At 39.7% G+C, this 25,292-nt stretch overlaps 1 protein-coding gene across 1 annotated transcript in view; it reads right to left on the bottom strand.

The window, feature by feature from the left end:
• LOC132828169 (transducin-like enhancer protein 4) overlaps positions 1–25,292 on the bottom strand; it is a 206,342-nt gene that overhangs the window by 127,278 nt on the left and 53,772 nt on the right. Inside the window, exons 5-6 of the mRNA XM_060845101.1 lie at positions 4,436–4,498; positions 1,297–1,371 (exon numbers count right to left, since the gene is read on the bottom strand). Of these exons, the coding sequence (XP_060701084.1) occupies positions 1,297–1,371; positions 4,436–4,498 (138 nt within the window). The remainder of the gene's footprint in view (positions 1–1,296; positions 1,372–4,435; positions 4,499–25,292) is intronic.

Raw genomic sequence — 25,292 nt, 5'->3', positions numbered from 1 at the left:
TGGACCAGTTGAATACCAACTGAAATGTCAACCAATTCCTAAGAGTTCTGCCAGTCTGCTAATTTTCAGTTGGAAATCAGGAGTTTAGGTTAAAATCAGTTACATTACAAAATCACAAAAAGGTTGTGAAGCAATTGCTCGAAACTGATACTTGGCCAAATGTCATATTGTGTAAATTAAGGTTCCATTTCTGAGCTTTACCTCATTGCAACAGTAAAACACAACATTAATAGCCTTTCGCTGGATGGTGACCATTTATACTCTCTGCGCCATTATGCCATGACAAAAAAAAAGCTGTTTTTATTTCTTGGTTATTTTAGGAGTCTTTTCAGAAGGTACACAAGATTCTTGCACATCCTCATTAATCACCTTAAGAAATCATTATTATCCCTTCACATTTCAATTCCTCGAGGGATTGATAAATCTTATTGCAGCATAAATGTTTTGCAAGACTGATAAAATGACTAGGCACTAACGTTGAAAAGTGAAAAATGATATGTCATTAACATTTCTTTCAATGATTGGTTGAAAATAGGTTATTTGGAACTGTTGGAAGCAATGGTGGCGAGTCGGTTGCACATTTTACCGGGTGAATATTATTTTATGCGATCTGCACCGATAGGTGGATCAATATTACGAAGTGAAGAAATTAAGTGGGTCTGACATGAAATAGTTCAAGATACCTCTCAAACAATTAGCATTAAAAGCAGTACAAAAAGCTAATAACAAATCACCTCTGCATGTCTAATGATATGGCAATGATTAAAATCTCACCAGAAATGCACATATCATACCAGCAGTAGCAACAGATAAAAACTTAATACTTTTCACTTCCATTTTATAAAAAGTTCAGCTGATTATCAGAATTTCAATTTTTGTTTGGCTTTTTTTGGAAAAACTAAACTGCGCAGAGCCCTCTGACTCAATCACTGGGAGAACATTAGGATGTTTATGCAGCACAGAAGATTTCACAACATTTTAACACTCATGTGAATTACAGCCAATTTTTTTTAAAATGTATAATTACACACCTAAACATACATTATTTTTTATTTTTCCCTTCCTAACATAAGTTAGGACTTGAATTTATAACACACAAAATTCAACAATAATAGCTAGATTGAATTGAGCAATAATTTATGCCTGTATTTTTAAGTTAAAATTAAAATTAAAGGTAATGGATCCCTTTGCATGTGATCTCCCTCATTTTAATTGTTAAACTGGCTCCAGCAGTGGTAAGGAGAGTAATAAAATGGGTATACACACTGTAAGGGGCAGACTTTGAAGACCACGTACCCCGATGATGGCGTTTAGCTCAGCCATGGTCACTTGCTTGGCCCGCTCCACTGCCTGCACCACTTGCTGTTGGTGCTGAAAGTGAATTTCAGAAAGCAAATAATGTCAGTTTCATTTGCATTCTGTAGCATTAAGTCATTCTTAAACCTAAGAGTGAAAAACCTCATTGGTCAATGATGTATGTAATGTTCACAGAGCATATTGAACTGCTCAATCCAATCCCTTCTCTAAGACCTTCTTATGATAGCAATTCAAAGCTTGAATTAATTAAATGGTTTAAAGTGCACAACAGAGAACTACAAGTCAATTAGTTATGCGATTACTAAAACTGTCCTTGCATCTTAGGTTGAAAAAAATTGGCTTCTTTATAGAAAAACATTCAATGGATTAACAACCATATATGAAATGTAACATTATGTACTAAGGAGTACAAATAATTTTTTTATTACAAAACATTGTTTGAACTTAAATGATAAGTTCAAGTATCTTGAATATTTGCAAACTTCTAATAAATACATTAATGTGCTCTTCATAAACCTATAAAGATTTACATATGGAGAATCCAGTGCATTATGCCACCCTCAAAAAAGTTATTCACTAGCTTTCACAATTTAAAAGAAGAAAGTGCACTAAATACAAGTATAACAAGGTGGGGCTCAAAAATAAATTTCAATGTTTCCATCACTTCCTGCAGCAATTAGCCAAACTGAAAGATATCAAACAGCTGAGGCACCCACTAAACATACACCATCAAGTTCCCTCACAATTAGCAGATTCATTAAAATCTACTGGCAGGATATAATGAAGAATCCAACCATGAGATGAAAGAAGAATTCTTCAGAATGAAAGGACACACTGGTATAATAGTTAATCTACAAGGTAGATTATACATGTAATTCATTTAGTGCCTTGTGACCCAAATTTTACTGTATAAGTGAATGGGTTTCAAACGAGTAAAGTTTTGTCCTTATTTTCTCATCATATTCCACAAAGTAATTCACAGCTTACAGATCTAACTAGTCCAAGCAGCGGCAATCCTGAGTGAATTGCCACTGCACTTAAAAACTCCCTGAACTATGACCACTATTTCCAGGATTTCCTAATAGAGACATACTCATAGTGTCATACAACATGGAAAACTACTCCTTTTGTCCAACTCGATCATGCCGACCAAGTTTCCCAGTCTAAACTAGTCCCACTTGGCCCAGATCCTTCTAAACCTGAAACACTCAACCAGAGTGCACCTTGGGGAACTTTGTTGGAGCAAAGTAAAGTTGAAGAAGACGGGATACATCACTTTTTGATGCAACTAACTGCCACAGAATGGGTTTAAAGGTTCAGTCTTCAAATATTACTGATTAGGGTATGAATGGGTAAGTAGATGAATAGCAGAGTGGGTGAATTGGTGAATGGGTAAGAGAGTAGATGGCTGAGTTGGTAAAGTAAGTGAGTTGGATAGTCATGTAGGGGGAAGGTGGATGGTTTATCAGATAGTTGGGATGGATCAAGGGGGAGACAGGTGGTAGGGATCAATAGTCAGGGAGCGATCGGAGATTGTCAGATGGGGTTGAGATGTCAATTCATTAATTCATTGAGGGTCAAATATGTTCCTGCACTAGATTTTTATTTGTCTAACATTTTGTGACTAATTATCCAGGTAACTATTGTGGAACAGTCTGAAGTCTCCACCTCAATTCAGTCATAAACATTCTCACAGGACCTACAGGAATTGCCAATTGGAAGTTAAATCTCTGAAGTAATTCCCATGCTAGTCCCCCATCAGGATTTCCAATGTGTGTCTGCAATCACATATCTTGTCTCACAATGGTCGAAGACTGCAAGAATTGATTCACAATATTTTTGCAATTTTATATCACTGGTACAAGGCAGCCACTCTTCAATATCAGTGGCTTCTTCACTAACACAGCAAGCTGACTTGACCCAATTCCTGGGGGACTCTATTTTGAAGGCAAACATTTTAATTTTAAGCAGCATTTTTTAATTACACATATGATAGGTTGGAAGTACAATATTAAGTCACGTTAACACTGCAAACAAACCACTAAATCTCACTGTTTACATTTATAATCAAATCATGTGGGATGACAGTGCTGTGATGGTACTGGTGTAGTGTAACTGGTGTCACCGGGCTAGTAAGCCAGAGGGCCAAGTCAATACTCTGGGAAAATCGGTCCAAGTCCCATCCTGTGAGCTGAAATTAATCACAGAATCACTACCGTGCAGAAAGTGGCCATTTGGACCATCAAGTCTGCACTCACCCTCTGAAGACCCGTAACTCTGCATTTACCATGGCTAACTCAGTTAGATAGCATATCACAGGGAAATTTAGCATGGCCAATCCACTTAACATGAACACCTTTGGATCATGGGAGGAAACTGGAGAACCCAGGTGAAACCCATGCAGACACAGGGAGAACTCCACACAGTCACCCAAGGCTTGAATTGAACCCAGGTCCCTGGTGCTGTGAGGCACTACAGAGCTACTGTATTGCCCACATAGTTTAAAGTTAATTAATTAACCTGCAATTGAAAGCTCATCTCAGCATTACAGCATGAAGTTATTGAGGGTTTTAATAGTCGTGGCACAGTGGTAGTGTCCCTACTTCTGAACTGCAAAGTCTGGATTCAAGTCCCAGCTGCTCTCAAGGTGTATCATAACATGTCTGAACTGATTGATCAAAGATATCTACAAACAAACCTTGCACAATTAGAAAAGTTATCAACACCCAATTTTAGGAAGGAAGCATGAAGAATACATGTCTGCAAATTGTGTACATTTGATACATATTACAATAAACAGACCCCTTTATGTGTAAGATTATGCCATTGAAAGCAATAAGCAGCTTAAAATGAATTTGATTTTACCATCTATGTTGGTCTGAAAACAGCTCAACACATACAAGAGTTTTGAGTTCTGGTACACCCAAACAGCAAATTCTTTAAGATTTATAATACAAGTAAAAGGAAGAGACATCCAGTTGGAAGTTTATTCCTTCAATATCTTCTGGACTTTGATGCATTTTCCTTGCTTAGTTCAAAAAATAAGATACATTCGCATTCAGGAAGGCAACAGCTACATTACCTGAATCACAAATATGTAATATTAAGAATAGCTTACCTCCTGAGACAGGAAAGGAATGACTTGGGCGCAAATGGCATTTAGTCTCTTGACAATTTCAGCCTGAAACAAAATAATAACCAGGTTTTTTTTGTCATTAGTGCAATCATTATTCCAATACACAAAGTAATAACTATACTTTCTTGTTGCAGCAAACTAGCCGACAGAACAGTAACAAATTTAGCTGCTCACGTAACATGGCGAGATAGCTGGCACCAATTAAAAATAAAATGAAGTTACACTTTTTCTCAAGGTAACATGTGGATCAATAAGGAGCGAAGAATCACCAAAATAGGTTAAGTGAGATTACACTTATTTATTGGTAAAATACATGCATATGGTTTACATCAAATGTGATTGCTTTCACCCTATTATACAACTTCTATTCCTTGTTAGGATATGGACTGCAGGAGCTGAGGGTAGAACAGGAGCAGTTACTAAAGGAGTTTTCAAAAAGTAATTGGATAAGTATTCAAGAGAAAAAAAAGTGACCATCCATGGCGGGGGGAACAGCAATGGAGTAGAGTTGCTCTTACAGAGAGCCAGCAAAGATAAAATGAGTCAAATGACTTCCTGCAGTGTTGTCACTATTCTGAGATTCTATAAATAATTAAATAAATCATGCATATCCACTGGATATGTATTAGGGAGCAGTTTCCTTCTGCAAGAGTTTGGAAACAGCAGTCTAAATCTACTAACTACAGAGTTTTATTCTGTTTAATTTTTTAGTCAAACAATACAAACAATTGTAACCCTGCCTTCCCAGCCCAGACTCACTCTTCCATGATCCAAGGGATCTTTAAGGGGAGCAAGAGGACACTAGCTAAATACTGTGAATGAAATGACTCTATAATGTCATTGGAACCCCAGTGCCTTTTAACCAAATCACTGCTTGTTGTTCCTTCCTCAATGCGCTAACCATGTGTGACACTGCTAGCTGCCTAACGTGTTTTGTTTTCTTTCTGAACTTATTAGGCTCCTGTGCATTTACATGTAGCAAACAATCAGATTTTTAAAAAGGAATTCACAAGTTACAGAAAACTTAACTTTCATCATCAGATCAATAAAGTGCATGTGATTTTGATCATTTGGCTGAATACAAACATTCTACACATCTGGGTAAGATTGAAATGGTCCACCTATTTTTCGTTAAGATTAAAGCAGACAATAAGCAAAATCAGGGAGGATAACTTATCCTAAGTATCAGAATAAGCTCATTTCAAACATCCAAGGAAAACATCTCCCCAGATATGGAGAAACCCATATGCAGAGTTTCACATTATGCTACCAACAAAACCACTAATACTTCAATATTATGCCTCAAATAGCTTTAAAAATCTTACTCATTGGCTAAATGTAAGTACAAAATGTTACACAGGTACTACAGCTGACTAGGACTTTTCAAAGTTCACACATCAGGTATATCACATCACACAATACTGTAGCGAGTAAAATACAATGATGCCATCTCATTTTCCAAACATGCACTACTAACCAAGACAAAACGTATCCTGGAGTGATGTTAAAGTTGTAAGCGAATACATGATTTCAGGTGAATTAGCCTTTGAACTTTGCTTTCCGGATTAGGCTATCATTAGAACCCCTTTATTATATTACTACTTTGTAGTTGCTAAATCATAAATTAAAGCCTGTGCTGATTCTTCAATAGGAGGCATTTACTATAATCCCATTTTCCCTGCCTTTCCCTGTAATCTTTTATATTCTATTCTGTCATTGGAAATAATTATCCAATTTCTTGTCAAATTACATGATAATATTTCACTCATATTCTTGGTCTGTTAGCTCAGTTGGCTGGGTGGCTAGCTTGCGATGTAGAGTAATGCCAATGGCATGGATTCAATTCCCACACCAGCTGAGATTACCTTGAAAGACTCTCCTTCTCAAGCTCTCCCCTCACCTGAGGTATGGTTACCCTCAGATTAAACCACCATCAGTCATCTCTCGCTAAAGACAGAGCAGCTTTATGGTCTGGTAAGACTGTGGCAACCTTACCATACTTCAAGAAAGTCAAATTCCAATAAACTGTCATACCAAAAAAATGTTCTCATCTTTTCCTTTGCCATTTGGAATAAAATTCTATGTCCATGTGCTCCTCCATCACCATCCCTGGCAACTTACTGTCCCACCAGTAAAGAGGTAACAGAACATTGATAGTCAGGAGGAAACCACCCTCTGAGTTCTCAATATCAATTCTGGACCCCATCAAGTCTAATAGCATGGCATCAGATTAAAAAGGGCAAAGGAATTTCATGTTAATTACAATCTACTGCCCTTTTCCAGTGATAAACAATGGTCTTCTAAAAATAGTTAGGAACCAGCACTGAGGATGCTAAGACCACAGAATACAGCATAGGCTGGGGACTTCAATGTCCATCACCCCAAGATTAGCATAATTACCGATTTGAAGTGGCTGAGTCCTGAGGTTATAAGTGGAAAATTAGGACAATGCTAGATTAGTGTTAGCTGCCAAGACAATGAATATAAAAGAAGGAACCTTTTTAATTTCTCCCTCACCAAACTACTTGGCATAGACATATCTGTCCATGACAGTATGGCCATTGCTGGTTCCTACGGGAAAGTTTCATCTTCACATTGAGGATTCTCTCCATATTTTGTGACACTACCAGTGAGCTAAATGAGATAGATTCAGTTCACCGAGCTGGGAATTTGTGTTGCAGACGTTTCGTCTCCTGTCTAGGTGACATCCTCAGTACTTGGGAGCCTCCTGTGAAGCGCTTCTGTGATCTTTCCTCCAGCATTGATAGTGATTTGTATCTGCCGCTTCCGGCTGTCAGTTCCCGCTGCAGTGGCCGGTATGTTGGGTCCAGGTCGATGTGCTTGTTGATTGAATCTGTGGATGAGTGCCATGCCTCTAGGAATTCCCTGGCTGTTCTCTCTTTGGCCTGTCCTATAATAGTAGCGTTGGGACAAATACAAATCACTATAAATGCCGGAGGAAACATCACAGAAATGCTTCACAGGGGGCTCCCAAGCACTGAGGATGTCACCTAGACAGGGGACGAAACGTCTGCAACACAAATTCCCAGCTCAACGAACAAAACCACAATAATGAGCACCCGACCTACAAATCTTCTCCCAAACTTTGAGATTGATTCAGAATAGGACATCGAGAGGTACTAAGGGCCATCAGCAGCTGTAGCAAAATTGTATTCTACCACAATTTGTAACTCTATAACAGTTACATTATGTAGCACAGCAATATGCAGTGTAGCTTTAAGAAACATGCTCATGGTATTACCAATTTATCACAGTACATAATCTAAAGACATACAAGTCTCAGATTCCCTCCCAACTGGGATCACTTCAAGCATGACACATTACAGAGGAACCTCAATTATCTGAAGGACACAAGCAGGGAGTATTTTGTTCGGTTAACTGAATGCTATCCGATATTCGATTATTTGGCATAATGAACCAAGTGTTAACTTTGCGATCTTGTTCGGATAATCCAACATTCAGTTGATCGGAGGCTGGATAATTGAGGTTCTTCTATATTGGTGCATGTTGCTGTTTGTAGCCAACTAGCTTAACATTAGCCCAGACACTGAAATGCCGGTGACTGTAAGATATGCATATAGAAGGTACTGCAATAAAAATCTATGGAATCAATGAGTTTTGAGAAGATTTGGAGCTCTGGTTGAGGCTCTGGACGTAAGTTTGCTCACTAAGCTGGAAAGTTCGTTTTCGGACGTTTTGTCACCATACTAGGTAACATCATCAGTGAGCCTCCGGATGAAATGTTGTTGGCATGGCTGGCTTTCTATTTATGTGTTTAGGTTTCCTTGGGTTAGGGATGGCATTTCCTGTGGTGATATCATTTTTTTCTTTTTCTCAGGGGTGGTAAATGGGATCCAAGTCAATGTGTTGGTTAATTGAGTTCCGGTTGGGAATGCCATGCTTCCAGGAATTCTCGTGCATGTCTCTGTGTGGCTTGTCCTAGGATGGATGTGTTGTCCCAGTTGAAGTGGTGTCCTTCCTCATCTGTATATAAGGATACTACTGACAGAGGGTCATGTCGTTTTGTGGCTAGTTGATGTTCATGTATCCTGGTGGTTAGTTTTCTGCCTGTTTGTCCAATGCAGTGTGTGTGACAGTTCTTGCAAGGTATTTTGTAAATGACATTAGATTTGGTTTTTGTCTGTGTAGGGTCTTTCAATTCATTAATTGCTATTTTAAGTGTGTTGATAGGTTTTGGGTTACCATGATGCCAAGAGGTCTGAGTAGTCTGGCAGAGATTTCCTGCAATGTGTGAAATCTTCTTGGACAGCATGACTCATGTACTGTCCCATCAGGTATGTATACCCTGCTAGAATCACAAGCACACAAAATGATGGCAGATCAATCACCTGGCATTCAGAGGGCATTTGGGAAATAACATTTTCACTCAGGGGCTTTATGACAATCTAGAATACATTGCCTGGAAAGGTAGTGGAGGCTGGAAACCTTACTACCTTTAAAAATATTTAGATGAGTATTTCAAATATCTTTACATTCAAGAATATGGACAACTGCAGGAAATTGGGATTAGTGCGCTTTTAGTGGTAGTTACATCAGTGCAGACTTGATGGGCCAAAGGGCTTTTTCTGTGCATTATGAATCTTTGCTTTTTCCTTTACTCTAATTATCATCAAGCCATGAGATCAAACCTGACAAATGAGAAATGTAGAAGAACATGTCAGGAACAATACCAAGCATACCTAAAAATGAGCTGCCAATACAGTGAAGCTACAATAAAGGCTTAATAGTAAACAACTAAAGAAACGTGCAATAGAAATAAATGATTCCATAACCAACAGATTACAAAGATTTTCAGAACTGACACATCCTAACATGAACAGACGATAATTAAACAACCAACTCATGGAGGAGCCTTCAGGAACATCACCATCCTAAATCACAGTAGGGCCCAGCACATGCACACAAAAGACAAGACTGAAGCATTGGCAACTGTCATCACCCAGAAATGCTGATGCATAACTTATCTTAGACTCCTCCCAAGGTCCTCAGCTTGCCAGACGTCAGTTAATTATATTCACGCCATGTGTTAACATGAAACAACTGAAGACACAGGATAAAACAAAGGCTATAGGCCCCTTCATACATTGGTTGTTATATTGAAGACTTGTGTTCCAAAGTCAGTCATGCCTCCAAGCTGTTTCAGTACTGCTACAACACTGAAATCTACCCAACAATGTGAAAAATTACCTGATAAAGTTATTTCCATTAAAATGCAGGGCAAGTTCAATCTGGCCATCAGTCCATCCACAATCAACAAAATGAAATAAGGTATGGCCAACTCTGTAATCCAGCGGCACTTATCAATGTCAGTTTAAAATCCACCATGATGATATAGCTCTAGATCTTATTACAACCTTGAAGCAAGTATGGCTATAAGAGTTGAATTATCAGAGGCGAGATGAAAATAAATGTTTTTGATATCAAAACAATATTTCATCAAATCTGGTATTAACCAGCCCTAATAACTAAAAGTTCAAGGGAATTAGAGGAGAATTTGCCACCTCATCAATTAATTCTGGGCAACAATGGCCATTGAAATCTTTCTCAATCCAGAATCTATTAAGGCCATTAAGTGGTCAATTAATAGTCAATTGCCCTCACCATCATTCTGCAGGGAACTAAAGAAAAGGGTTTACCTTCCCATCACTGGATTCCCTGTGTAGGCTTCAACTGACATATTTTACAATCCAGAAGCTAACAGTCTCTACTGATTAGCAGCTTCTAGGAAGCTGAAACATCACTGTTGAGACTTGTAATAGGTCCAGCACCTGGCCAAAGCACACCAGTCAGTTTACAACAAACTGATTAGCATACAGCCACTCGAATGTTCTCAGCAGTGGGATTGATAAATTCCTTGACACCTAACAAGCTCACCTCCACATCCCTATTTTGTCTCAAAACGGAAAACTGGTGACCTAGATTTGGGGAAAATAATTTGTAGCAACAAGGAAATTATTACTGTAGCTGCATTGGAGATTCAGACTATCTTGGACAAGCTATCATACAAGAAATTATTGGAAGATCATAAAACACAGAATTCTAGGGAGGGAGAATGCTAGATTAAAGATTGGTTGGAAGAAAGAAGGAGAGAGAAAAAAAAACAGAACAGAAGTGAGAAATGCTTCTAGGGAATGGATTCATGCTAGCTGTGATTGCCCAAGCATGCTGTAGAGGGAGAAGGTTCATTACCTTTAAAAATTACTCCTTAAGTGACTATGCCAAAAAAGGATAACAGAATTATTTCTGAGTTAATCCAAGATGGAGGATGGGAAGAATTTCTGGCTGCAACAGCTGCTCCTTTTTTTTGAGTTATTTTAGGGGCTGGAGGTGATTTCCTCAAATTCCAGGAGCAGCAGCAAGTACTGTTTTATATGCTGTTGCACTGTTTTGGAACTTTTGGAAAAAAAAACTCAAAACAGCAGTTTTAAAAGGGAGAAGAACAGACAAAGGAAGGGGTGTGTGTGTGTGTGTGTGAGAGAGAGAGAGAAAATCTGCACAATTATGCTGTTTTGAATTCATGTATCACCGGACATTGTTAATTTTCCCAGACGCACTCCAAACAGGGAAATTCACAACTAACCTTGGAGGAACCTGTTTGGGCGAAGTTCACAACACAGAATCAGATAAGTAATCATTGCTTTAAGTGTGTCCAATACAAAGGCTACAGTAGTGAGTAGAGCGGGTTCTTTCTTGATTATGTTTTTGGAGATAGGTCTCTTGATTAATAGAAGCCATAACTATTAATTTAACCTGGGGTGGTGGTTTGTAGAGGAATAAGACAGTGTTATTTTCTGGGTCTGTAGATTGTGAAGGAGCAAAAATGGCCTTTAGTACAGTGATAAGTACTTCTTGTCAGATGTGGGAGTTTAAAGAGAGTTTAAGGGTTACTGAGGATTATATCTGCCATAAATGCTGTTGGATGCAAATCTTACCAGATCAAATGGATCAGTTGGAGAGGCAGTTAGAAGCAATGAGGAATTTGCAACAGCAACAGTATGTGATGGATAGCAGTTTAGGAAGGGGGGAAAGTCTCAGATACAGTCACGTAGATAGGTTACCTCTAGATTAGATTAGATTACTTACAGTGTGGAAACAGGCCCTTCGGCCCAACAAGTCCACACCGACCCGCCAAAGCGCAACCCACCCATTTACCTCTTACCTAACACTACGGGCAATTTAGCATGGCCAATTCACCTGACCCGCACATCTTTGGACTGTGGGAGGAAACCGGAGCACCCGGAGGAAACCCACGCAGACACGGGGAGAATGTGCAAACTCCACACAGTCAGTCGCCTGAGTCAGGAATTGAACCCGGGTCTCAGGCGCTGTGAGGCAGCAGTGCTAACCACTGTGCCACCGTGCCTTTCCCATCTAGGAAAGGTAAGAGAGGTAGGCACCTAGTGCAGGAGTCTTTTGTGGATATACCCATTTCAAACAGGTATACTGTTTTGGAAAATGTAGGGGGTGATGGATTCTCAGGGGAACGTAGCACGAATAGCCAAGTTTCTGGTACTGAGAGTGGCTCTAATGCAATGAGGCATATGTCCATTTTCAAGAGATCAATTCTGTTGGGGGATTCTGTAATCCGAGGTACAGACAGGCATTTCTGTGGCCAGCAGTGAAAAAGCAGAATGGTGTGTTGCTTCCCTGGTGCCAGAATCAAGGATGTCTCAGAGAGGGTGCAGAATGTTCTCAGGGGGGAGAGGAGCCAGCAAGAGGCTATTGTCCACATTGGAACCAACGACATAGGAAGGGAAAAGGTTGAGATTCTGAAGGGAAATTACAGAGAGTTAGGAAGAAATTTAAAAAAGGGAGGTCCTCAAGTGTAGTAATATCTGGATTGCTCCCAGTGCTACGAGTTAGTGAGGGCAGAAATAGGAGGATAGAGCAGATGAATGCATAGCTGAGGAGCTGGTGTTTGGGAGAAGGATTCACATTTTTGGATCATTGGAATCTCTTTTCGGGTAGAAGTGACATGTACAAGAAGGACGGATTGCACCTAAATTGGATGGGGACTAATATATTGTAAGGAAATTTGCTACAGGTGCTTGGGAGGATTTAAAACTAGTAAGGTGGGGAGGGCATGGGACCCAGGGAGATAGTGAGGAAAGAAATTAATCTGAGACGGGTACAGTTGAGAACAGAAGAGAGTTAAACAGTCAGGGCAGGCAGAGACAAGGTAGGACTAAAAAATTAAACTGCATTTATTTCAATGCACGGGGCCTATCAGGGAAGGCAGATGAACTCAGGGCATAGTTAGGAACATGGGACAGGGATATCATAGCAATTACAGAAACATGGCTCAGAAATGGGCAGGACTGGTAGTTTAATGTTCCAGGATACAAATGCTCCAGGTAGGATAGAAAGGGAGGCAAGAGAGGAGGGGGAGTGGCAATTTTGATAAGGGATAGCGGCAATTTTGATAAGGGATAGCGTTACAGCTGTATTGAGGCAGGATATTCCCGGAAATACATCCAGGGAAGTTATTTGGGTGGAACTGAGAAATAAGAAAGGGATGATCATCTTACTGGAATTGTATTATAGACCCCCTAATAGTCAGAGGGAAATTGAGAAACAAACTTGTAAGGAGATCTCAGCTATCTGTAAGAAAAATAAGGTGGTTATGGTAGGGGATTTTAACTTTCCAAACATAGACTGGGATTGCCATAGTGCTAAAGGTTTAGATGGAAAGGAATTTGTTAAGTGCGCACAAGACAATTTTCTGATTCAGTATGTGAATGTACATACTAGAAAAGGTGCAAAACTTGACCTACTCTTGGGAATTAAGGCAGGGCAGGTGACTGGGGTGTCAGTGGGGGAGAACTTTGGGGCCAGCGACCATAATTCTATTAGATTTAAAATAGTGATGGAAAAGGATAGACCAGATCTAAAAGTTGAAGTTCTAAATTGCAGAAAGGCCAATTTTGACGGTATTAGGCAGGAACTTTTGAAAGCTGATTGGGGGCAGATGTTTGCAGGTAAAGGGACGGCTGGAAAATGGGAAGCCTTCGGAAATGAGATAACGAGAATCCAGAGAAAGTATATTCCTGTCAGGGTGAAAGGAAAGGCTGGTAGGTACAGGAAATGATGGATGACTGAAGAAATTGAGGGTTTGGTTAAGACAAAGAAGGAAGCATATGTCAGGTATAGATAGATCGAGTGAATCCTTAGAGTATAAAGGAAGTACGGGTATACTTAGGAGGGAAATCAGGAGCGCAAAAAGGGGACATGAGATAGCTTTGGCAAATAGAGTTAAAGAGAATCCAAAGAGTTTTTACAAATACATTAAGGACAAAAGGATAACTCAGGAGAGAATAGGTTAACTCAGGAGAGAATAGGGCCCCTCGAAGATCGGCAAGGCGGCCTTTGTGTGGAGCCACAGAAAAGGGGAGATTCTAAATGAGTATTTTGCATCAGTATTTACTGTGGAAAAGGATATGGAAGATATAGACTGTAGGGAAATAGATGGTGACATCTTGCAAAATGTCCAGATTACAGAGGAGGAAGTGCTGGATGTCTTGAAATGGGTAAAGGTGGATAAATCCCCAGGACCTGATCAGGTGTAACCGAGAACTCTGTGGGAAGCTAGAGAAGTGATTGCTGCACCTCTTGCTGAGATATTTGTATCATCAATAGTCACAGGTGAGGTGCCAGAAGACTGGAGGTTGGCAAACGTGGTGCCACTATTTGAGAAAGATGGAAAGGACAAGCCAGGGAACTATAGACCAGTGAGCCTGACCTTGGTGGTGGGCAAGTTGTTGGAGGGAATGCTGAGGGACAGTATGTACATGTATTTGGAAAGGCAAGGACTGATTAGGGATAGTCAACATGGCTTTGTGCTTGGGAAATCATGTCTCACAAGCTTGATTGAGTTTTTTGAAGAAGTAACAAAGAGGACTGATGAGTGCAGACCAGTAGATGTGATCTATATGGGCTTCAGTAAGGCGTTCAAAAAGGTTCCCCCTGGGAGACTGATTAGCAAGATTAGATCTCATGGAATACAGGGAGAACTAGTCATTTGGATACAGAACTGGATCAAAGGTGGAAGACAGAGGGTGGTGATGGAGGGTTGTTTTTCAGACTGGAGGCCTGTGACCAGTGGAGTGCCACAAGGATCAGCGCTGGATCCTCTACTTTCTGTCATTTACATAAATGATTTGGATGCAAGAATAACAAGTACAGTTAGTAAGTTTGCAGATGACACTAAAATTGGAGATGTAGTGGACAGCTAAGAGGGTTAGCTCAGATTACAACGGGATCTTGACTAGCTAGGCCAATGGGCTGAGAAGTGGCAGATGGAGTTTAATTCAGATAAATGTGAGATGCTGCATTTTGGGAAAACAAATCTTCGCAGGACTTATACACTTAACAGTAAGGTTTTGGGGAGTGTTGCTGAACAAAGAGACCTTTTGTGCAGGTTCATAGCTCCTTGAAAGTGAAGTCGCAGGTTGATAGGATAGTGAAGAAGGCTTTCCTTTTTTGGTCAAAGTATTGAGTACAGGAGTTGGGAGGTCATGTTGTAGCTGTACAGGACATTGGTTAGGCCACCATTGGAATATTGTGTGCAATTCTGGTCTCATTCCTATTGGAAAGATGTTGTGAAATTTGAAAGGCTTCAGAAAAGATTTACAAAGATGTTGCCAGGGTTGAAAGATTTGAGCTATAGGGAGAGGCTGAACAGGCTGAGGTTGTTTCCCCTGGAGTGTCGGAGGCTGAGGGGGGACCTTACTGAGTCTTACAAAATTAAGGGGCATGGATAGGGTAAATAGGCAAAGTCTTTCCCATGGGGTCGGGGAGTCCAGACTAGAGGGCATAGGTTTAGGGTGAGAGAGGAAAAATATAAAAGAGACCTCAGGGGCAACTTTTTCACAGAGTGGTATAGGTATGGAATGAGCTGCCAGAGGAAATGGTGGAGGCTGGTACAATTGCAACATTTAAGAGGCATTTGGATGGGTATATGAATAGAAAGGGTTTGGAGGGATATGGGCCGGGTGCTGGCAGGTGGGACTAGATTGGGTTGGGATATCTGGACAGGTTAGACCGAAGGGTCTGTTTCCATGCTGTAGATCTCTGAGTCTATGAGTTCAATGAGGAAATGATCAATTATAAAAAGCAGAAACATATTGGTTAAACTATGTGTAATGTTCGGTTGTTCTGTGCTAAAAATCACACAACACCAGGTTATAGTCCAACAGGTTTATTTGGAAGCACGAGCTTTCAGGGCGCTGCTCTTTCATCAGGAGGGTGTTCTGTGTTTGCTTATGAGAGTGTATTTACTACTGATTCTCACTTTGTTTAATTGGTTGAATTCGGATGTGGGCTGTGGGAAAAATAGCCAAAGCTCTTAGGAGCTAGAAGCCAGAGGTATTAGTACAAAGGGAAACTTTTGAAGAATTATATAATTATTGTAAACAAAATACTTTCACACATATAAGCAGGTATATCAACACTGCGTGTCACAAAGATACTAAACATAAAATAAAACAGATAAGATAAATAAAAGACTTAGAAGAATCCTGATAAGATCACAGTTAGAATTCTACATCAAAATCTGTCTCGAAAATACAGTGGAGACATTGATCCATTAAAAAGGGTGTCATAGTATGCTGTCTGTGTGATAAAAATTGTGTGTGTTTTTGTTTGCAATTTTAAACGTATGGCACAAGGCTGTCAGAAGTGATCAGGGTTCTAAAAAGATTGGACACAGTTACATGATTAAATACAAAGGAATTCAGAATGGGCAGCCGCATCTTCCCAACTCTTGAGCAATATTAACAATGGAAAATTAGTTGGGAAGATATGGCAAGATCAGAAAAAATGAGATTCATTATGTCAAGAAAAATAATGTCCAATTTTGCGTCAAGACAAGAATCTTGCTCGCAAGTGGCAAGAAGTCTTTTGGCTTGCATTAAGGCTCATTATTACTTATTTTCTGCTGATTTATATTCAATTTGCCATTTTTCCACATAACAGAGAGAAATTAGACAGTGACAGTTCCCAAAATGAAAGTCAGAGTAGATGCTTGTAACTCATGATATGCTCCTCCTGGGATCTCCATGTTGGTCAGCAGAAAGCAACATCTCAGAACATACTCCATGGGCAGCAACTGCCTGCACCACAGATTATGGAAGTTGGCATCATACATGCACCAACCTCATCACATCATCATGGCACATCTCTGCTCACTCAGAATACAATTTTCAACTTCAATACTGAACTTTGGAGCACACTGATACCTTTAATTGTAATTCTGTTGGCTCACTTGTTTGAGCACAGGGACAGGGACCCATCTTGTGCATCGAAACAACTTACATCTCAGGTTCCTCATGTACTTCCTCTGTATTCATTCACTTTGTGTCTATGTAGGTGCTCAGAGCATCCTTATCTTTTTTTATTCACTTATGGGAAATGAATGTCACTGGCTGGCCAGTACTTATTGTCCATTCCTTGTTACCCTTGGAAGAGGTGATGATGAGCTGTCTCCTTGATTGGCTGTAGTCCATGTGCTGTAGGTAGGCACACAATGCACAATTCCAGGATTTCAACTCAGCAACAGTGAAGGAACAGAAATATATTTCTAAGTCAGGATGATGAGTGGCTTGGAGGGGAACTTACAGGTAGTGGAGTTCCCATATATCTGCTGCCTTGGTCCTAATAGGTGGAAGTGGTTGTTGGTTTGGAAGGTGCTGTTTAAGGATCTTGGTGAATTTCTGCAGTACATTTTGTAGGTAACAGCAGCAGTATATACTGAGGACCAATAGTAGAGGGAGTGGATGTTCATGGATGTGGAGCCAAATCAAGTGGACTACTTTGACTTGGATGGTGTGAAGTTTCTTGAGAGTTTTTGGAGCTGCAGCCATCCAGCTAAGTGTGGAGTATTCCATCACACTCTCGATTTGTCTTCTGTAGTTGATGGACAGGTTTTTGGGAGCTGAAAATGTGTTGCTGGAAAAGCGCAGCAGGTCAGACAGCATCCAAGGAGCAGGAGAATCGACATTTCGGACATAAGCCCTTCCTCAAGAAATAGGGTCTTTGGGAGTACAAGGTGGGTTACCCGCTGCAGCAATTCCTAGCTTCTGACCTGCTCTTATAGCTATTGTTTATATAATGAATCCACTTGAGTTTCTGGTCAATTCTAACCCCCAGGATGTTGATAGTGGGGGATTCAGTGATGGTAACACCACTGAATGTTAAAGGGCAGTATTTTATCGGAGATGATCATTGTCTGATATTTTTGTGGTGTAAACAGTACTTACCATTTGTCAGCCTAAGTTTGGATACTGTCCAGATCTTGTTGCATTTGAACATAGACTGCTTCAGTATCTGAGCAGTCACGAATAGTGATGAGCATTATGAAATCGTTGGTGAACATCCCCACTTCTGATGTTATAAGTGAGGGAAAGTCATTGATGAAATAGCTGATGATGGTTGGACCTGGACACCACCCTGAGGAATTGCTGCAGCGATACCTTGCAGCTGAGATGACTGATCTCCAATAATCACAACCATCTTCCCATGTGCCAGGCATGACTCGAACCAGTGAAAAGTTTACCTCCTGATTACAGTTTTGCTAGAACCCTTTGATGTCAAGGGCTGCCACTCTCACCGTGCCTTGCCCTTTTGTGCATTGCTGCTTCATTCAGAATTTACAGACTGATAGTATTTCTGTCTTGCCTTGCCTTTTCGTGCAGACACAAAGCCAAACAGCCTGACATTGGCCAGCAATGAACAGTTCAAGGGGGCGGACATGTTGTTAAACGGCATCATGCTTTGTTAAAGATGGCAGCAGAAATCTCAGAAGGTGCCAGCAGTGTTGAGCACTTCTGCTCCTGTTAACACATGATAATGAATGAATGATGCCACAGAGACATGATCTATATAAAATTAAGTGAGCAGTGTAAAATTGTGTGGGATAACTCGCTGCAGCTAGTGGAGAGAAACCCTGAAATTGACCTTTAGCAGATATTTGCTAAAACTCAGACCAGGGAGGCACAAACGTTTGTCACAGAAAAATAATGGTAAGAGATTGTGGAATGTATGAATTAGAGGTATAACTGAAGCCAAATCCATGGCAATATTGAAGAAAATGTGAGATAGAAGACTGAAAGAAAGTAACAAGAAGGAGAATCTGTTGAGAGTTTCATGAGTAATCCTCTTCACGTGAAGAACAAATACTAATAACTGACTTCTTGATCTAAAAAGCCTGTTTCTATAATTACAATAATTCTGTGCAAAACTGAAATGATGTATTAAATCAAAGGCTTCTGAGCAGCAAGTTACTGAGGTGGGATTGTAACAGAACACCAGTGGTTGCCAGGAAAATGCATGGGAAAAAAAGTGCAACTGTAAACCATACCAGAAATAAATTCAAAAAGTTTACAATTTGTTTTTTTTTAAAGAAGGAATTTGAGAAATACTAAAAGATGAGGACTTAAAGGTTTACAAACAAAAGTCAAGAACTCAGGGCAAAGAAACATTAAATATGGCAGACCTCAAGGCCTCCTACACTGAAAATGTATTTCTTTCCATATTGGTGTTAAATGTTAAATCCACTCAAATACAAATCAAAGGACAAAATGGGTGGAACTTGCTATTTACTTCGGCTTTTTAACCAGTTCAAAAACAGCTGTTTTTCTACTTGTAAGCCAGTCATTATTTAGATCCGTGCACATACAGAATTTTAATGAGCCAATAACACAGAGATAAACATCCATATTGTCATACTCAAAAGGCAGAGCATCTAGCTGGCCTGAAATAGTCAACTTTTTGACAAATCACAATTTAAAAGCTTAGGCATTTACCAATACAGCAAAGTCACCATGGTATTTACAACCACAGATAAAAGACAGTCATTTGATCATTTCAAGTTTGACCATATTTTGTACATTTTTTAACTGTTTTCTCAACCTCAACAGATGCAAAATTAAATATTTTCCATGTATTATGCATGAAGAAGAGGAAAGTTGGAGTAGGTAAATGTTGCAAAAGCTTAAAAACACATAAATGCCATAAATGAAACACCAAGGGCAGAGCCTTCTGATGTGGGCAATGGCGAGACAGTTGGGAAAACAAAGTGACAATGAAAAACTGAGATTCTCAACATCAAGAAAACAAAGTCCAGTTTTCCACTATCATTTCAATGTCTAAATGAGAATTTTGCTACTGAGCAACAGCCTGTACACATGCATTAATATCCCATAATTATTCAATCTTACCTCACTTACATGTATGTTGCTATTTTTGCAAGTCCGGAGAGAAACTAGATATGCCAATAATTGACTTAAAAGTCAGTAACCTGGCAGCTGCAGTTTGCCAATGTCTTCTCTGGGCATACAATTTGACCAGTATTCCACAGCTTCCCAGGGCACACAAATACAGAATATTGTTGTTCTGGAAATCTAAAACAAATGCAGAGACTGGTGGAGAAATCAGCAGCCTGGTCTGACAGTTTCATTTTCATTAGCTGTAGAAGGATCACATCAAACTCAAAATGTAAACTCTGCTTCTGTCCACGGATACTGCCAGACCTGTTCAGCATCTCCAGCATTCTCTGTTCACACGCACTCAATAAGGAGCAACCCCCTGCATCCTCCATTCACAAAGGTTGGCATCAGGAAATCACCAGCCTCAGCACATAATCATGACATGTCTTGGGCAAACATCTAATGCAGTTCAGCACTTCAGCACTATATTTTGGAGCTCACTGACACCTTACATTGCAATACTGCAGCTAGTCAATTTTGGACACAGGAACAAGGACCAGCTCATGCAGCTTTATAGAGTACATCTTAGTGTCTTAACTGGCTTTCTCAGTACTCACTCACTTTGCACTTACTTGGATACACACAGCAGCTCTACCTTGCCTGGTCTTTTAACACAGAAAGGCAGCTTATCATGTTTGCTAGCAATAAACAGTCAAGTGGGTGGACATGTTTCAGTATAGCACACAGCTACATCAATTTCACACTTGCAGCATGAGCCAGCAGCTTACACAGCATGTGCTCCAATCAAGTGGTTATGTCTGCAAGTCTAACTTAGTCAAGGCAAGGGAAACTATCGTCAATCAGAGGGCTGGTTTGTCCTCAGTCAGGAAAGATGGTGTGGCATCCCGTGTGTGGGACTAGGAAGAAGAGAAAGCAGGAAGGGTTAGGCGTTTGGAGGAATGGGATGGTTGAAAGCCATTGAGAAAAGGTTCTTCATGCAATATTGAGAACACATGAATAGCAGAGAGTGGAGACTTCAACTTCACGAGTATTAAAAATGGCAAGGAGGGTCAGTGGTTAGCACTGCTGCCTTACAGCATCAGGGACTCAGGTTTGATTCCAGCCTCGGGTGACTGTATGTATGGAGTTTGCACATTCTTCATATCTGCGTGGGTTTCGTGCAGATGCTCTAGTTTCCTCCCCCAGTCCAAAGATGTGCAGCTTAGGTAGATTGGTGATGCTAAATTGCACACAGTGTCCAGGTATGTGTAGCTATGTGGGTTAGCCATGGGAAATGCTAGGTTACACAGATAAAGTTGGGGGAGGGGTAGATCTCTTCAGAGGGTCAGTCTGACTGTGGAAGCAGTCAAATACACTGCTTCCACACTTCCTTGTAGGATTCTATCCTATTCTACTTTGGGGAAAGTCAAACCCACAAAGGTAAGAGATGACCAGGCAAAAGCAGTCTTGTTACAGTTACTTGTAGGAATGTAACTGGCACATCAGTGGAAGGTGTTCTACAGCACAATTCCACAGACACAGTGTCGACATGTCTCCAAAAGAAAAAGGGTGATACTGTCAATCAAGAACCCTCTGGTTATCCAGAAGCATACACAAAACAACAAAGCAGAAAAATCCAGGATATGAAAATCTTAAAGCACTCATACTTTAGGATGTTTGGAGTAGCACAGACAGCACATGGGTCAGACAAAAAAGGAAAATAGGGAAAGCAAAGAGGAGACTTTTTTAAAAAAAATGGCCTGTAAAATAAAATAAAATTCAAAAATGTTTCATCAGTACATTAAGAAGAGAATGGCTAAGGAAAGGGTCGGGCCTATCAGAACGTAAATGGTTACTTGTGCGTGGATGAAGATGATATCTTCACAAGGGAGAGGAGTGATGCAGACAGTCCCATTAAAGAGAAGCTAAAATATTAGATAAAGTAAGTTTAAGGCTGAGAGAAGTATAAAATGACTGACTTCCTAAAAGGTTGATAAAACATCAGGGCCAGATGAATCGTATCGCAGGCTGTCAAAGGAAGTCAGGAGGGAGATAAAAAAAGGGGACATTGAGGATCAGTTTCAAATCCTCACTAGATACAAGTGAGTTACTAGAGTATTAGAGATCTATAAATGTTGAATCACTGTTCAAAAAAGTATCTTCGAGATGGATCAAATACTGTAATAATAGACCTCTGCGGTAGGATAATTACAAGCATCAATATTGAAAGGTAGGACTCATTGTTATGTTCATTTATCAGAGATAGTCAGCATAGTTATTTTATAGAAACCTGGATGATGAATGGGCACCACCTCATGACCCTTGAGAAATATTATCAAAATTGTTTGAGATGGATTCTGTGCATCAGTAGGAGCTCAGGTGTGCTAACATCAGCATCCGTGAAGCAGTTAACAGCACCAGCATCGAGGACATGATCATTCGAAACCAATTCCTCTGGGCCAGCCATATGTTTAGGATGCTGGAGTTCCTGCTATCAAAGGCAAATCAAGCATAGGGCAAGACAAAGGAAGCATTTCAAAGACTTCCTCAAGGCTTCCCTCAAGAAATGCAACCATAGATGCTAACGCAAGGGAGACCATCATTCAGAAGAAGCCAACTTGGTGGAAGGTTTGTAAGAAGGGTCAGAATTCTTTAAGAATACCCAGCAGCAAGAGGAAATAAAGAAAAGGAACCAGGGAAAGGAATGGCAATGACCTCAAGGCCAAGGCCCAACTGCACCTCCTAGAAGTTTCTGTCAAGTCAGTTGAAAGAAATGGAATTATGCATGTCCAGGTGACTATAGTTCTACCTGAAAATTTTCTTCCCTTCCCATCTCCATAACTCACTCAACCAGGTCTTTGTGGCCCTGGGACCAATGTGCTCCCTCTTTACTAGGAGAATTTTTAAATAAATTGCATTTAACTGGCAAGCCAGAATTTCTTATCTTACAGAAATGAGTCTCATTAGTCTCTCTGTTGATTTCTGCCTGAACAGTTGACAAATGGTGGGGGGTGAAAGCAGCTTAGAATTACTGAGCCTAACGGTGTGGATGATCCGAATTAATACACACAGTTAAAATTGCAAGATCATTGAACAAACCTCTGTAAATTAACATATTTACTGATGCTAATTCAACCCTCACAATCTTCCATTCAGTAAATCCTACTTGCATGCTTTTGATTTTGATTTTCTCAAACTGACATTCTTAAACAAATCCAAATGCTGTGACGTCTATTTTAATAAACAAATGACAATGTTAGATATATAACCTATAAAGCTGAAAGAACTTTCATTTTCTGTTTTAATAATGTATGATGTACTCTTGAAGATATTAAATCATAATAGCAAGAGAGTTGTTTCATGTCTTTTATGCTACAGTACACACAGTCTGTGCTTTACATGACCTACAGTAAGATGATCCAAGTTTTTTTTCAGGCATCCGAGTGTCCTGGGGGAGTGGTGTTAGCTATGGCAGCACTAGTCATCTATATCTATACAACAAAACTGCGACTGTGTTTAAACAATAATGAGTATTTATTTTGCTAATTAGCACAATGAGAATGTGCACCATCAAATGAAAAGCCACAGTTGAACACTGTCAGAGATCTGTCATAAATATTCAAAAAAATTGCTGGAAGCAGGAAAACTTGCCTTGAGTATTATCTTGAAAAAAATCAGCTATTTAAATGATCAAATCAGTCAGGAAAAGACAATGTTTGTGTATCTTTTGTGCAGTGCCTCACAATTTTTCTTGCCACGTGAGTTACTGTTCATTCTTGCACCATGTTTAAAAGGTCTTTAATTGACTAGCTGAAATATACTATCTCCTGATCAATCTTGTCATTTACAATTACAATTAATTCACCGCTATCAGTCGTGTTGCAATTCTTTTATTTTGACCAATCTGGTTATAATACCTCAAATTTTCCTTTCATCATTACACCTGTGTAATCATTTAAACACAAGGAACAAATCAAGTGTTACAATCATAATCTAATTGGAACCATCTGACAGGTTGTGGAAATACAAGCACAGCAATATTGAAATCAATCAAAAATCCAGTAATAAACTCTTGATTTCTCAGTGACGACAAGAAACCATGCAACCTGGAAAGATCCCAGATCTGTACTTTAATCTCCACTTTAGTAACTGATCTCAGCTCAGGTACAAAAACCGGCCTCAGTGTCTTGGTGGCATGACAAAAAACAAACAGACCACTTGCGTTCCCAATCCTGTTGAATAAAAAACTTCTGAATGATAACATTTTGGAAGAACAGACATGGACTCTGTTGTGATAGCCTCTGCTTTAGGATGGTAAAATGATCAGCAGCTTGCTAGGCCTGAAGGAAACACTCCCGCTCCCCTGGCTCACACATAGTAATGCTGTAAACGAAAAAGAGAGGGCCAAAGCCAATTCTGTTGGATTCCTGAGCTGAGGGAACACCACTTATAAATTAAAAATAAAAATTCTGTTAACATGGAGGCACAGAGCTTAAAATACTTTATTGGCCAACCTGCCTTGAGAACCAATTAGTTACACATCCCTATTAAAGCTAGAAATGGGGAAATTGGGATAGGGACTGCATTATATTTAAAACTTCTCACCATTATCCCAATGTATCAGTCATTAAAGATTAAAATTTCACCCCTTATATTAGATAGTTTGCTGTCTCATTTTACATAAAAGATACTTACCTGCAAGAAGTTATTATAGAATTATCAATAGTCATAAATATCCAAAAAAAACGTTAGCACATTCAAGAAGTTGAAAGGTATCAAGTAAGACTTAGGAATGAAGAAAGTGCAGTAAAGGAACTGGTCTCTGACATGTACCCATCCCAAAAATAGCAACACTGTGACTATAGAATCTTAACTTTCACTTGTAAAGAGAACAATTTTTTTTTGTAGTGGCACTAATTGCCAGAAGACAAAGATGAGAAAGTTAAAAAAAATTAGATGATACATTCTCTGTTTAAAGAGAAAGTTACCACAGCAACCCTAGCATTCTACGGTCACCATGTAATGTGCCCTCTTTTGTCCTTAGGGAAAGGCAGATAGTGAAGCATCATTTATTTACAGACCCTTTCACAGAGCTTGGGTTATCAGACAATAATACTGTCAAATACACACTCCTAATGGTCTACTTTTGAAATGGAGTCTAACATAATGGCAAACAGCCCAAAATCCTTTCCAACCCAGCTATTAAAGGATGTAGGTTATTGCTGTTGTCACCATTGATATTTGTCATTGTAATGTAATTAGAGGCCTAAAATGATGCATTACTGCCTGTGGCACGATTTTATTAAAACCTTTTCTTCTGTTCACTGAACTGCAACCTGGTGTCTGATGAGTAACAGACAGCTTAAGGGTGAACAGCAGATTCATCAAAGATTTATTTTTCACTTTGAAGTGTAGGCCACATAGGAAAAATGGAAAAGCAAGAGAAAATGCTGCACCACCTGAATTTCATTTGGTCACTTGAAATTCTGACTGCATCCGATGAATGTTGCGTTGGCAACAGATTCCAACCCTGCAAATCACATGGTTAATCATAGCCCTTAATCTGCCATCCATCAGTGAATCCAACCATGTTG

Source organism: Hemiscyllium ocellatum, chromosome 2 (assembly GCF_020745735.1).
Source record: "Hemiscyllium ocellatum isolate sHemOce1 chromosome 2, sHemOce1.pat.X.cur, whole genome shotgun sequence".
Classification (NCBI taxonomy): Eukaryota; Metazoa; Chordata; class Chondrichthyes; order Orectolobiformes; family Hemiscylliidae; genus Hemiscyllium; species Hemiscyllium ocellatum.
This window is presented reverse-complemented; position numbering and strand designations above follow the sequence as displayed.